The sequence below is a fragment of the Netta rufina genome, assembly GCF_964035555.1.
Source record: "Netta rufina genome assembly, chromosome: 14".
Classification (NCBI taxonomy): domain Eukaryota; kingdom Metazoa; phylum Chordata; class Aves; order Anseriformes; family Anatidae; genus Netta; species Netta rufina.
Window position 1 is genome coordinate 13,805,535 of NC_140137.1, and position 15,435 is coordinate 13,820,969.

A 15,435-nucleotide genomic window follows, 5' to 3' on the forward strand; every position below is an offset into this window, starting at 1 on the left:
AAAGCCAAATCATTGCAAGTCCAAGGTAGAAACCTTTCTATCAAGGTTTCTTTTCTGTATCTAGAAGAAAATATGAAATGGAGGAGTGAGCTATTTCCCTCCCCCCCCCCCTTTTTTTTTTTTGAATTCTGAATGCCAAACACCTAATCCTGCTCAGCTGGCTCCCTCTTTGTGGTGTCCAAAACACAGGACAGTCTATGCCATCAGTAGCTAAATATCACAAACTGAATATGGAACATAATTTTTGCTAGACTTCTGGCCTTTAAAACATCCTGGAACAAGATTTACCTGAACTCTGTTGCTGGCCAGAAAGAAGTTCTTTAGTCACCTTCCTTATACACCTGTTTGCAGGTTCATCGATCTCTTAGGTAGATAAGCAGAAATGAAGATAGGATAAAATGTTACACGTGCATTATCATACCTCTGTCACTGAAGTCATCCACCAGCACTATCTCTGCTATCAGCTCAGGAGGGGAGCGGTTCAGGACGCTGTGCACTGTGCGGAGGAGAGAGGACCATCCTTCGTTGTGGAACGGTATGATCACACTGGTGTTTGGAAGCTTCTCCAGGTATAGTTTGTTCTTGCAGCTAGACATAGAAGAATAAGGTCAAAGGTGGTGCCAAGAAACTCTAGCACTTCCATGTTAATTGCCGTTAAGCAACTCAGTTCATCCAATTTATGCAACTGCCTGAAAAAAACTTACTCAAGACAACACTGACCTGGTCTAGCCTACCTTGTTTTGAACACAAAGCACAGGAGAACTGGAATGAGGCTGGAAACTCAGGTTTGCAGAGTCACCATATGGACCCCTCAAATTTGTGGGCATTCCCCCATGCCATTAGTCTCCCTTAACCTTGAAATGGGGGTAATGCTCCCTCGTCTTGCAGGTGTGTTTTCAAGATAGCCTCATGAAGAACATTCAGACTACAGCAGTGAGTGCAGTGTTTATTTTCCTACAGGTGCAGCCCTGGGAGTGGAGTTTGAACTTTTTTAAACAGGTAAGATCCAAGGCCACACAAAGCACAGCTGCAGTTAAAATTACCTAACAGCTGTTCACTAGCAGGTAAATCTATTACTTTCCTGGAACACCAGTCCAGTTGAAAACCGACAGAGTTAAGTACATGAGTACAGATTTTTGGAACATATTAATGATAGAGCTAGCAGGGTGGGCTGTCTTCTTTCCACTATCACAGGAGGGAGGCCATCCTCCACTCGCTGCCCTGCCACAACACTGTGCTTATCACACAGCACGCACAAGAGCTCATTTGCAGAGTAGGATTTTAGCACATGCACAGCAGAGTGCATGCACACAGGTAGTTCTCTCCCTGTTCTCAGAAGGGCAGATGGGAACAAAATAGCTCTGGCACTGGCAGCTTTTTCCTGGTGCCTTTCCCAGGGAATGGAGAAGGATACACCTATGTGATACAAGCCCAATAAATCTGTGATTACAGGAAGTGACTGTGGTGCCTGCGTGAAAGGACAGTGGCTTATTCTGGGTCTAATGAATTGTCTTGGGGTACTGCCAAGAGTTTGCAGGCTATGGCTGCTTTCATCCAGTCCTTGGCATTGCAATCAACCTTCTTCTGAGGTAGCTGCTAGCTGTAATTCTGTAACAGGATGAAACGAGATCCCCCAAATCTCTTCTAACCCTTCTTAAACTGCAATTCTCATCTTCTGACTTGAACAAGTAGAAACTTTAGCTATTAAGTTTAACCATTAAACATGGAAAGAAACAGTTTCCCTCCAGCTATCACATCCGCAATTGCTTTACAAGACCTGTAAAATTAATATTTTAAAAAAACAGACACTTAAAAGAACTATTAGCTGGGGAAGACATGACTGCTAGAACAAAGGGCTGTATCATCTGGATGCACAAGGTAGATCCAGCATGCTCCCTTCCCCAGGGCCCTGCAGTTTCCACATTTAAAAGCAGAGGTGAGGCACTGGTTCACACACATCCACACAGAACATCTCAGAAGTGAGCTGGTTCAGTGTCAGCATGAGTGTTGGAAATCCACGGGATTTCCAGACCCTGACAGGCGATGCAAGCCAGCTGGCAGCTCTGCCCAGGCAGGGGAACGTCGGCCAGAGCTTGTGGAGATAACAGGGCTCTCCCCTCTCCTGGGGCTGCAGAGCTGCACAGCAGCTCCAGCACCTCACTGCTGCAAACAGTGGCTTCTTCTGTCCCTCCTCAGGCCAGCTGTTGGGAAGAACCTCAACCATGGTCCCAAAGCATAGTAAAAAGGCAAGGCAGATCTCTCTTTTTCACCAGTTCACCTTGTGCTTACATTCCCTTCTACCTCTGGGCATACTTCTGAACCTCCGAATTCCCATACTCTTACCAAAGATAAAAGGCTAGGTAAAACAAGTGCTTTAAAACACAGCTTGCTTCCTTCTGCAGCGCTCTTTATGGGCTTTACCTCAGCCAAACTTCATTATAAATTGCCCCCATCCAGCTCCCAAATAACATGAAACATAGCACCTCAAGTGTATCTTTTCTTTTAATGGGCAGGGAATGCACAACAAACCTTTCCAGTTGTGAATTCCTTTACTGAAGATCTCCATTAAATGCAGCTCCATTCCCTGCCCACCTAATCCTTGCATCCATTATATACATGCTGTTTATCCTCATCTTGAGACCTCCGCAATTATAACTCACTACTTTGGGGGAAAGGATGTGTCAAACGTCAAGCAAAACCAGCTGCAGCAGGATCATTAATCCCAGCTTAAGGTGTTGGTGACTTAGACACTTCACTTATTAATTTTAACTGGGGACTAGAGTCAGAAGTTTCACGTTTTTACAAAAGTTTAAATTGCAGAATTAGCAATGAGGAATCAGCAACTTTGTGAAGCATTGGGGAATATAAGGTGATATATTAACACCTCAGGTGAGGAAATACTTGTATTGTCTAAAGCTTAAATTCTCAAAGCCCATGGCAGCCCCAAAAGGAAACTATTTAAGTTAACAATCTCAAACTATTTCCTAGAATTTCAGTATTAGCTGACCAAACATCTTTAGTTACCTGAACAACCTCTATACTTAAACATTTCAGCTGCATGCTGAAAGCATTTATAGAGCTATACTCACTACGCTGGTTTATGGGTATACATTGAGAAAGGGTGTCAAGATAGAGTATATGGTTAGGTGGCTGTGACAGCTAAAGAGGCGCTCTCAAATGCCCAAATTATAAAAACCAATTTCTGCAAATTATATCTCATGCATAAAGTAAATGCTGGATTCAGATTCACTAAGTTGTGATAAAAATGGCTTTACACAAAACAAGCTTTCACTCAAATGTCTAACAAGGCTTCCAAATTAAAATCTGCAGTTGAAAAACCTCTCAGCTTAGTATCAACAAGAGTTAAACAGGTGAATCAAAATCCAAAATTCAATTGGAACTAGTCTCTACTTAAAAGCCCTGGAAAGGTTTTTATGAGGAAGATGTTATTGCTGACAAAACTCTTCTTCACACATAGAGTGGAGCTACCCAAGTCTTGTTCTGCTCCTAAAAATTTCATGGTCATTTCCAGCTACAGGCATACCTAAGAACCAAACAGTGTTTAGTGACAAAGCCATTACCCAACTGTGCTTAGTGCACTTGTGAAGCAAGTCAGACATTTACACCAGCTTGTACTATAGAGAGAAACAGCTCTATCTTGTTAGCTGCTAAAAGTTGTTGGCTATGTCTGTGGGCTCAGGAACTGAACTGCCTACTTTCTTCATCTCTTGCAACATGTGACTCCTCCCGTTTAAGTTCAAGATTCCTTTTGTGCAGGGCTGCAAGTTTTAAGTAATTTTAACTATTTTGGAATTGAAAGTTATTTTTTTCCTGGTTTGTCTCCTGCATTTCCCATTGCAGTTATTACACACTGTCCTTTATGAATAAGATAGCAGTGCCAACAGGAACCCAGCTGTGATAGGCTTGTATTTGACAAAGATACAAAAGACCATAATAAAGAGCACAGTCCTGCAGATGTGGTAATTTAGAGCTTGTAAACTTTCACTTGTTGAAAAGCAAACGATGTACTCACTTTGGATGTCTGATGTCTGGAAGGGAACGATTCAGAGAAATTTTATCACTCACAAAGATATTAAAGCCATTTTCCCTGTATGCCTGGTCCACCCGCTCTGCATCAGTCATTGGGTAAGGTTTTCCCTGTTCTCCATTTCCTACAGACAGAAAGTAAACATGCATCATTACTACTAATTGGTGCTTAACTGGCCAGAAACTAATCCATATATCAAAAGGACGGCAGTTACCTTACAGCCCTTTCAAAAACCCCTTCATTAGTTCTGTGCTGTATGTCATACTTAGCACTAGGTCAACCATATCAGCCTAACAATTTTATTTGATATGAGATTTTGCTACAAACTACTCAGCTGTGCAAATCCTACAAGTTAGTCTTCCTTCTAACATCAGAAATAGATGAAGGGGCTATGGCAATGCTGGGGAGGATCTACAGAGTATTTTTTTTTTGTTTCACAGCAGGAAGAATACATATGGTTTAAATACCTCGATGTTGCTTTTTTCAGCACAGATGGATATGTATATTTAACAACCTGAGTTCTGGTACAGAGGAGGAAGAGCCCTTGCAGACACACCAGCGTAAAGCTGTGATGCTCAAAATGGAGCCTTCTATATAATGCAAGACAAAATCCAGAACAATGGAATAAAAATTGAATGAATGTTATGATCAACAAAATTTTTCTTACACTTCTTTTCTTTCTGGATCCCTTACCACTTTTGGGAAAAGCATAGTGTTTTGTGTTTTTTTTTGTTTGTTTGTTTGTTTTTGTTTTTAGTAAGCTTCTAAAAATCAATACTGTACCTATCCTAAAAATACCAGAATGTTATCAACATCCTTTCATCTCATAATGGTTATTTTAGAGTTGGTGGAGGCAGCTTTAACTGGGATTACCATGCAATAACTGTTGCATCATGCCAACAGCATCTTGACCCTCAAGTTCAACAATACATTCTGTGCTCAGACTACTAAATAGAATCAAACTGATGTACAAACTGTATTAGAACATGCACCGTAATCTTACGTACATACCCACACGCTCTGAGTCCCTCCTTATGGCTTCTTTGTTATGCCAGTCCTTTTTCCTTTGTCCATCACCAAAGTAAGGGTCTTTCTTTTGCCTCACGTATGATGCCTTTTAAACAAAAGATTGGATATATAGAAAACAAGAAAAAAAAAAAAAAAGCTTGTGAAACATTTTTTGATAGCCTCCTACTTCCTGTAAGAGAAGACAATACATCTTCCTCAAGGTCAGACTCTCACAAGCAAGCAGTTTTTAACCCCGAAAGGGATGAGGAAGAAAGCAAGTTTTGCTTGCCTCAAAACAGTACTTTATCTATAGCTAAGTGATTTTTTTCCAAGTGCAACATCATGTATGCAGACCAGTATTCTTAATCAGAGAATCTATTAAAAGCTCCCATTTTCATTTTGAAAACATCTAATACATCTTACTTCCTATTTAATTAACAATAAAGCTTTAATGGGTGACCTATTGCAGGATCATTATTAATGAGCACACTACTATACCTGAATAAAATAAAAATAAGATTTAAAAGGTCATTTATTAAGACTCTTGCTGCTCAACTTAAAAGCAAGTTTCACATGAGGCATGAGCCTGCACCGAATGCAATTAGAGCTGCTCTTTTCATGATGTTTTTTCTGAAATTCAAAAGCAATGAGTGCTTTGGGAACAAGTTAGCAAATGAAAGATGGGGTGAATTCTGGTTCAAAGAGACTATGGTGTGTGGAAATAAAACCGCGATACATCTCTAAAAACACTGACATCCCCAGAAAACAAGGGAGATACATATGTATATATATTTTAAATAGGCTTTAGGATCAAGAAGAGAACATCTCTAAGAATGAGAATTTTTCTTTTTAATGCCTCCAACTTGCAGAGCAAGCTCCACAGAATACGAATTTCTATAAAGAAAAAAAGCTAAAGCAGGGAAGTGCTCAGAGGGCGAGAGGCTTCAAGTCTCACTCTAATGGGTCGATCAAACTAAACCACCACCAATAAAAAGCAACAGCTGGCATAGTAACCTTGCATGGTTACCAGATATCTCTGGCATTAAAAGCACAGATGCCATTTGCTTTAATAAACTACAAACTCGTTATTTTCATGCCTAGATTTGTCTTGCACAAGTAGGGCATCTGGGCATTTTACTTGCTATTTCACTCCCTTCTGTCTGCTGAAGCATATCTCACTGCAGTCTGGCAGACAAGCTCTGCTGAGCCTTGCCGTGAAGGTTTTGCAGGTTTATCCCCATCAGAGCAACCCTTTTCTACAGCCAGTAGGAAAGGCACACTGCTAGTGTTTTCTCCACTCAAGCTCAGCACCCTCAGTGCATCAAAGTTGGACTTAAGCTAAGATGTCCAAATGCAGTAGGGAAGCTGAAGGTGCATACCCTGTTTGCCTGGTTTTGGGTGGTAACCCTTAGCAAAGGAACTGCACAAACAGCACGAGTTGTGCTGGCTGTATTACCAGGCCAGAGGGTAATAAACAAGTGGTCCACAAGAAAGAGAGCTCAACCCGATTAAGAGCTGCCCTATGAACTATTAGAACTTGCTTGGGATTTTCTTTTCCATGCAAGAGATTTAAAATCACTCTAGATCCTTTCAAATCAAGGATCACAGAGTGATTTACACTCAGCTGCTTGACTTATCTGGCAAGACATTTTACAGACCTGGCAGAAGTTGAGTTTCATCCAAGAAACCAGACACTCGGTTACACATATCAACGAGTATCAATATCAGAGCATTTCCCTCCCTGCAATTCAGATGTACTTTCACTGCAGGAACACTGATGGGCACTCGAAATGGACAAGGAGTCACACAGCTACTTCTCAGCATGAAGAACTATTACTGAACTTCCACCTCTGTCACCTGGAGCTAACAAGGGTATTCTCTGAAAAATATTCGTGACACAAAGATGGAGGGAAAGGAATTTCTCAGGGCTTCACGGGGAGAGTGAGACCACACTATGCGATAGGAATAACAGTGGTGAAAAACATAGCTGCCAGTAAAGGCTGGTTATCAGGAAAGGGCAGTTATATCCAGAAGAAGTGACCACTTCAAAGAAAAAGCCCAGTGGAGTTGTATTTAGATGGTATATCTGATTTCTTTCATCCTGCCCATCGTTATTCATCTTCATCATCTGTTCCTTTATTTTCCACCTGATGAAGTTACCTGAATCAAAACTGATAGCTCATTTTACATTAATAATCACTGCCCCTTTAGCCTATTAATTCTAGTCTTCTAAATCTTTATTTCTGTTCAAATGCTGAAATGTGCGGTGTACCTTCCCAAATTCCAATCTGCACCTATTAGGACACAAAATTAAGATTGTCACCAGCAATCTAATATCTTCAATTCACCTGTTGGCATTTGCTGAGGGAAACAGGCTTTATAAGAGGCACTCTTATAGGGAATAGGCCTCACCTATTCCCAAATCACAGGTACTAGGGCAGTGCAGCTCCAGAGCAGCAGAGCTGTGGTGAAGAAGCACACTATTGTCCCTTTTCCCTTTCTGGAAGGGTTTCTGACCATCACTGAACTCTGATATAAACATCAAACTGAATTGGATAACTGTCCCATTAAACACCACTGTTCTTACGCAGATTTCTAGACATATCACCTGTTGATATGAAAGGTATGTTTAAGTGTGAAAATGAACACGTGCACCAGGAACCAAATGTGAAAGAAAGTTTCAGTAGTAGTGCAAACTGAACACAGTGGACAGCAGCACACATGGGGGAAAAGAGCAAGCATAAAGCTTGTCCTCAGGTCAATCTGAAGCTGGTGTCAACAATACGATCAGAGCACCTTGAAAACCAGGGGGTGCATGCCCAGACCAGCCATAAAGCTGTCTGCTCCCCAGGTCTCCCCATCAACCCCACTAAATATTGCACAGCACACGCTACCGTTTCTTTGAGATTTGTGCCTCTGTTTTACAAGATCTCCTCTTTGCCAGGCCTGTTCATGGGCCTCTCTCCTCCCTGGGATGCTCCTGTGCCAGCAGGAGCCCTGGAAGGCCTCACACACCACACACCTTCCCTGCCAGCAGCTTTTTGCCAACCTCCCTCGCACACGGCATGTGCAGAATTGTCATACTGGGCATGGGAACAGCTGGCCAGTTTGAGAACTCAGTATTTTAAAGTCTTTTGTCTGCTCTTTATAGCTCTCTGGACTGGATGAGCAGTACAAGGAGAATGGCTTACAACGCCACTGCCTGTTCCACCATTAGTTGTGATCCAACACTTGTAAAACCCGCTACCTGCAGTTACTCCGGAAATCCCACCCACCACAAGGCATTATAATGCTGTTTAGGGGCTAGATCTAACCAGCAATATAGAGTGCAGCTCAGAGCCTTGTAACACCATTGTGCCACCCTATGCCAGATGTCCAAATCTCTATGAACTGACCAGGGGACATCAGGCACAATGAAGAAAATTGAAAAACAAAACAAACAAACAAACAAAACAAACAAACAAACAAACAAAAAATCAGCAAAAAGACATCCAACTTGACAAGAAGCTAGGAAGAATGTTTTACATCCCACCTCTTCAGCAGCTTGAGCCAGAATTGCAGAAGCATCTCGCTCCCTTCGACTTCTAGCCTGTACATGTCCCTTTGGAAAAGCATCCCAGGGGGATTGCTCTATCTGAAATACACTAAGAAGGAAAGGTGGATCTTGAGCTCCTGCACACAACAGCTCAGGAGATGGGAGACCAGCTCAAATTATACCTCAAAGGACTCAGACCAACATCTGCACGAAGCCTACAGAAAGCACCTAACTCTCACGAGGACAAGGAGCAATCTGAAAGCCATTAAAAAGCAGTTTCAGCCTCCATGCTCAGGGTGAGCATCTTCAAGTACTGGGCTGGAGCTGACCTTGTGCTTCTGTTTTCTATATGAGATACTAGGAATACAGAAATAAATTTTCTGCACAGCTTCAAGCCATTGTTCATAGAGGTCAGCAATGTGCATGTAAATACCTGCAGAGCAAGCAAACAAACCTGACACGACAGCATGCCATCCTCCAGTTCTATTAAAAAGAAGAAATCACAGAGACTGCCACTGCATTATGTGGAGTCCAAATGAGGCATACAGACAGCAGGAAGTCTAGTAGAGACATCACGTCTTGCTCTCAAATTTATGCGTAAAAATCTTTGAATTTGGCTAAGCTAAGCTGGGTCAAAGCCACATGTCAAGAGAAAGACTTCAGGAATTTGCAAGCTTCATATTAAGGATGAGGGGAAAACGACAGAGCACAGACATCAGCCATTCAGACCCTTCCAAACTACAGCACTGGGCTTTGGAGAGATAGAATATGAGTTATTTATCCTTAAGTCTTGTACAGAGCCTTTTCGTAAGCTCTCACTCCTGGAGACTCGAAAGGCCTGACTTTTCTCTACATTAGCACTGGCGAAGGAAAAAGAGGTCTGCACAGCGTGACTCATCTGTTCCTCTGCCTTCCATTCTTACAACATTACTGCCCTGTACAAACGAAGCCAGACAAAAGATTCACACAAGATAAACATGGTATTAATCTTCTTTGGATCAACATACCTTTCTAGAAGCACCTTTTCAATCTTTAAGGCTAGACGTAGCTGCAGATGGCCATGACAGACATGCTGCATTGTGGAGCTGTTTTAGCCTTGGGCAGGTAAGTCACACGAGTCAATACAATTCAGAAATGCTCCACTAAATTTAATTCAACTTGGGTAAGTGTTAAGAGTTTAAAATATTTCTCTTAACGGTATCACTTGCAAGCAAGCTTACAACACTTACATTGCTTTCACAGGTCACTATTAAAGCATCGTATCTGAAAAGCCTGCTGTGAGTCACTGACAAGTTCTGTCAACAATGTCTGAACATTAATTTTAAAGTGACTTTCAGTGCTAGAAAACGAACGTCAGTGTCTTTGCTTCAGTGAACTTGCCAGCACCCACGATCAGCGTAGCCCTGCAGGGAAGGTGCAGTCGCAGCAGTCTGGTAGCAGAGTATTTTGTGCTAGAAATCACACTTTGAAAACCAACTTAAGCAGACTACTGAAAAAAAGTCAATGCAAGTGATAAACATTTACCTTCCCCCTCGAACGCAATTTTTATGCTCATGTCATCACTATTAGCGGAGCAGTGTGTAAAGGTACAGGCAGCATGCCACCACTGTCACAGGGAATATGTGCATAAACGCCCAGTCTCCCTCATTGTCAAAATAAGCAGGCTCCTGACACTGACATTATTTTGGAAGCTTTCTTTCTTTTTTATTTTTTTTAATTTTATGTCTGAGCTCTAGAAATCCAGACAGCACACATGGACCAGAATGTTACTTTTTTTAGTGGTTTTCTTCAAGGATGCTGCATGGGATTTGACTCATTTATGCAAATTAAATAACTTGATGATACTCCTTCAACAGAAGCTCTAGACGGATATCTAAGCAGTCTGCAAAACACAGAAAGTTTTCTAGGACCGACTTTTGCCTTCACTATTAAACAAGCATCTCATTTGTGGGGAGCTAAGTCTTACCTGGAATACTGCATTTCATGTAAATTTTCACTTTCATCCTTTTTCCCCATGAATTCTAATTGCATAGTCGAAGGTCTAACATTTTTGTCCAAAACCCACAAGCACAACCCCCTCCTTATCTGTATTTGAACTGTGAAATACAGAATCACAGACTCATCTAGGTTGGAAGAGACCTCCAAGATCACCTAGTCCAACCTCTGACCTAACACTAACAAGTCCTCCACTAAACCATATCATTAAGCTCTACATCTAAACATCTTTTAAAGACCTCCAGGGATGGTGATTCCACCACTTCCCTGGGCCATTCCAATGCCTGACAACCCTTTCAGTAAAGAAGTTCTTCCTAACATCCAACCTAAACCTCCCCTGGCACAACTTCAGCCAATTCTAATGGCCACTGTTTGAACATTGAAGTTACCTACTCCGCACAGTTAGGGTAAATTGGCATTAAGGATCTGGATTTCTGTCCCTGTAAAACAGGTCAGCAAACAGAAGTACCAGGCTATAGACTTTGTAGTTCTGTTTTTCTCTACCTTAGCTTCTCATTTTGCAAAAATCTGTTCATTTTTTGAAATGGTCAGTTGTAAACAGCAAAACAAAGGGGAGATTTCAAAGCCCAAAAGGTTTATTGCAATCATCTAGTCAAGTTATGTAAGTGCACGGGCCATTGAATTTTATCCATTAACTCCTAGAGCAAGCCCATAACTTCTGTTTCAGCTCAAGCACATTAACTTTTCCTTAAAAACTGGAAGCTGTTTACCACTAAGTGATTACTTCTCCAGCAATACCTTAAACTAATCTCCTGCCTGCTTCCATTTTTTTTTTTTTAAAGTAAAAATGAATTGAAGTAGAAAGGCATATTAAACAATATATTGAAAATGGATTTAGACAGATTGCTGTAAATAAGCCCCTTCTGTTGTCTACCATGCTGTTACTTAACATGCCACCAAAGGAATCGATCAGCATTTAAACGCCAAACACAAAAATGGAATTTTAATCTTTTCTGTAATCACTATTTAGTGTGCCTGGCTCCAGCCAGAATACAAGAAGAGTGGATGGAGATGTAAGCCAAGAGCTTTATATACAAGAAGAAAAAAGATTTGTTCAAGTGCATACAGCTAATCATAATGCTGTATGGATTTCAAACCCTGTTCAAACATTTACTCTGTTGAGTTTTCCTTTAATTTTTTTTTGTAAACCAAGTAGCTATAATGAGACCCAAGGAACTATGATCTTCAGATGTTATTAAAAAAATGGCAGATTCACCCTAGGTCTCTCCATTTATCCTAGCAACTCAGCAAGTATAACTTGCATTTATACCTTACAAAATGCTGAAGATGACAAAATGATCCAGAAAAACAACAGAAATGGAGAGCAAATAGAAAGCATTCATTTATTTATTAAAGGAAGTTTTTGCCTGAGGCAGATGTAGGTAATGTACCTGTGTGCTAACTTGAGCTAGGTCAAAAATATTGAGCAGAAATTCACTGCAAGAGTTCAGTTTTGATTATAACTCCATTAGCACTCCAGGCAGCCACTAGATATTTTAAACCAGCAATTGACAGCACACACACACACAAAAAAAAAGCAGGATTTCCTCCTCTGTTGTTAATAGAAATTGAGCTTTGAAAGGCCAGAAGGAAGAGCATTTCACTTCCCAGACAGCTGTGCCTAAACTACACGAGGAAAGACAGGGACATGGTTCAGAGGTTCCTCTCTTTGCTGCTGACACCACCAGCCAAAAAATTCTCTGCAGCACTCCGAACATTTGACAGAGCTAAGACACTATCATTTCAAAATCTATTCACTGGCACAAGCTGCAGTGCTGGTAAGTTGCAATTAATAAGGGCAGAGCGTGCAGACTGCTCCATCATTCCGGAGGACACAGCGCAAGACTCAAGAGCACGCACTTTGTGTGCAGCCTGTCATGAGCCATGCCCCAGCAAAGCAGAAATAAGAAACGTGTAACCTCACCACCGTGCAGCACCAGCTTCGCTCCAGTCTTCCAAATCCTGGAAGACAAACAGCTTTGGAAGGAAGGAAAGCCTACATTTTAATTATTGTGGGACCATCAACACTAAATGGTGGTAACCTTCTCGTAAATAAAGTTTTATTGCACCATGGGGAATTTTTATTTTATTTTTTATAATGAAATGTGTTAGGTTATCAGCATGCGTTGAACAACTATGTACAGAACCCATGCAGTGCAACCAGACTCCATCCCTGGTACTAGTGTGAAAATAGCTGAGATTTTCAGATCTAAAAAATAAATAAATAAAAATCTGCAACGTCAGTTGGAGGCACTCTTCCTGGGCCTGGAAGCTGAGCATAGCCTCAGTCAGTTGCAGCTCCTCATTTACTGGAACGGGAAATAGCGTACTAGTAGAAAAAGGAAGCTGCTAAAAACTTGTCCTGCATCCTACCCAAGTGTTTTCAAAAGGTTAGTTTTTGAAGCTATTTCAGCCCATCAAAAATTTAAAAGCTACATTAATATAATCCATATCTACGGCATTTCAGGAACTGTTAAAAGGCAAGGCAGAACTAAATGGCAGCACATCATGCGGAAAGATTAAGTGCTTTCAAAGACAAAAAAGTCAAGTACATCTTCACAGCTATGTTGTGACTCAGATCCAAGCAACAAGTTTGAATCAGATCTAGAGGTTCCCTGCAGAATGCCAAGATCCTACGATTTGGCCATCGTGCTCTTCTCTCCCACCAGAAACACCACGAAAATGAAAATCCATATGTTCGGATTTGTGCTGTTCTTTGAGACAGTCACACTTCAGGGTATGGAGATAACTTGCCTGGCTCCTTCAGGAATTAAAGGCAGAACTGCTGCCCGTACTCCTGAGCAGTCCTTATCCTGTGTCAGCTAATTAAACCACAGCTGAACCCAAACCAGCTGAAGAAATCAGTGCTCCAGGACAGAGCAGAGCCTTTTCTGCAGAATACCCAGGGACAGTTGGTAACTGTTTGCAGAGCTATTAAAGAAATAATTTCAGGATTCTTTCAAGAGGCCGTGCATGCTGTAACTTGGTGGACAAGACGGCCTACTGCTTAAGCATTACCCAATTTTAGCTGACACAATACTTTTTAATGCAGAAAGCTTTTTGGATCAAGTGCTAGGGCAGTACTTTGTTGAACCAAAACTTTCCCCCTTTTATATTCCCTCATTTAAGTTTTATTCGACCTCAATTGCTGAAAAGCCCTTACCACAAAGAAACGTTTATCTGCAAAAACATCCTGGTTTATCAGCTGATTAAAATCTAAAGACATCAGCTGAGGACAGTGATCTGACATCCAGCTTAGTCATCTCTCTCTACCAAATACTTTACTCTTTGTTCTTCACTTACCTTTAGAAATAATATTACGGTTTTGCAGTGTTTGCTGTTCTAAACCTAGTGTTTGATTAATTCAATCCAAGCCTCCAAATGCACAATGCCATCTCAAAGTCAGTGCAAACAGTGAATTCTTCCCCAGGTTTTAGAGCGTACCTGATAGCACAGCACAGTTTCAGGCTCAAGATTTCTTTCAGCTGTCAAAAACCCAGCTGAAACATTTTTAGACTTCGGAACAGGACTCATAGCTGTTGTGGGCAAATTAAAGCACTCGTCTTTTCCGTTCACTTAAATGTTTAAAGCCCTTGATATCAGCAGAAATGCTGGATTTCCCACATACTAGCATGTCTAAGGGTTCTGCTCAAAGTCATGGAGTAAGCTCCTGCGGGCATTTAGTTGCATCAGAAACCTCCTCATTTTCCCCCTCGAGCGACAGGCACGGGCTCAGTGACCTTGCTTTAACATACAGCAACATGCTGTAAGTTTCCCAAACAAGAGTTTGCTCCCTGGGCTATCCTCGTGTTGAAATTGGAAACATGTTAGTCACACTGCCCGAGGTACTTCTACCATGATGTGCTTTGACAGCGAATATGGAAGGTATGAGGACTTATCTAAGTCATCTCCCAACTGCCATTCAAAACAAGATTAAAGCTTTCCCATCTCTCTTCTCCTTCCCTTTCTGCTATACACGCTTTCTGGAATCTCCGACTTACAGACTATGCTGCATAAGCAGAAACACTTGACTAATCTGCATTATGCTTTAAGAAAAACGCTGGATGTAAAACCTGTTAATTCCATCATCTCCATGAATTCCCTGTACTCAAACTATAAACGCCCGATCAGATTAGAGGAACATCAGGCCAGTCAAAGATTGCTCAGATGGACACAACTTCCAAGGATTTTGAAAATTAGCAGAGAACCACACTACACATGTATATCATACCAGCAGAAATTCAGAAATCTCATGGCTGATACCACAAAGAACATAGTGTACCATCCTCAGCATCAATACTACACAGGTGAGATTTACAGTACGCGGACAACAAATACAAACTTACACGTACGCTAGGTACTGCAAGTAGTTGGACCTGGTAAGTACGTGATTGAAAATTTTACTTTGTTCAGTTTATAAAAAAATACATTTGTGACTGGAAAGGTGGAAGAGCTACCACTATTTTTGCAAATAGCATTCAATTTCATAAAATGGAATAGACAGACCTTGGGAAATCCTAGTTTTAGTGCTGAGAAAATTGAGATGGCTGCTAAAGGTCCAACAAACTGAAGTGAGAACAGGACAAAAATCTATCCATATTGACAAATCTATCCATCAGAGAAATCTATCTAGATGTCCAGAGAGAGGTCTAAGTATTTTCCTTCAGACTGATAAACCAAGATGAAACGATGCTGCACAGATCTCAATTTTGAGACTTTCCAATGTGCAAACTATGCTACTAGGATGCCTCGCATTTTGTGATAAAGACAGCCACTAGTAAGACAAGAGACTGTATTATAAACATGTTTTCTTAGTAGGAGGAACTAG

General features: G+C 41.2%; 1 protein-coding gene across 1 annotated transcript in view; it reads right to left on the reverse strand.

The window, feature by feature from the left end:
- The window catches only part of GALNT10 (polypeptide N-acetylgalactosaminyltransferase 10), a gene marked incomplete at its 5' end in the record, with an annotated part of 81,900 nt that overhangs the window by 35,015 nt on the left and 31,450 nt on the right, over window positions 1–15,435 (reverse strand). Inside the window, 3 exons of the mRNA XM_084295558.1 lie at window positions 422–588; window positions 4,034–4,172; window positions 5,060–5,162. Of these exons, the coding sequence (XP_084151684.1) occupies window positions 422–588; window positions 4,034–4,172; window positions 5,060–5,162 (409 nt within the window). The remainder of the gene's footprint in view (window positions 1–421; window positions 589–4,033; window positions 4,173–5,059; window positions 5,163–15,435) is intronic.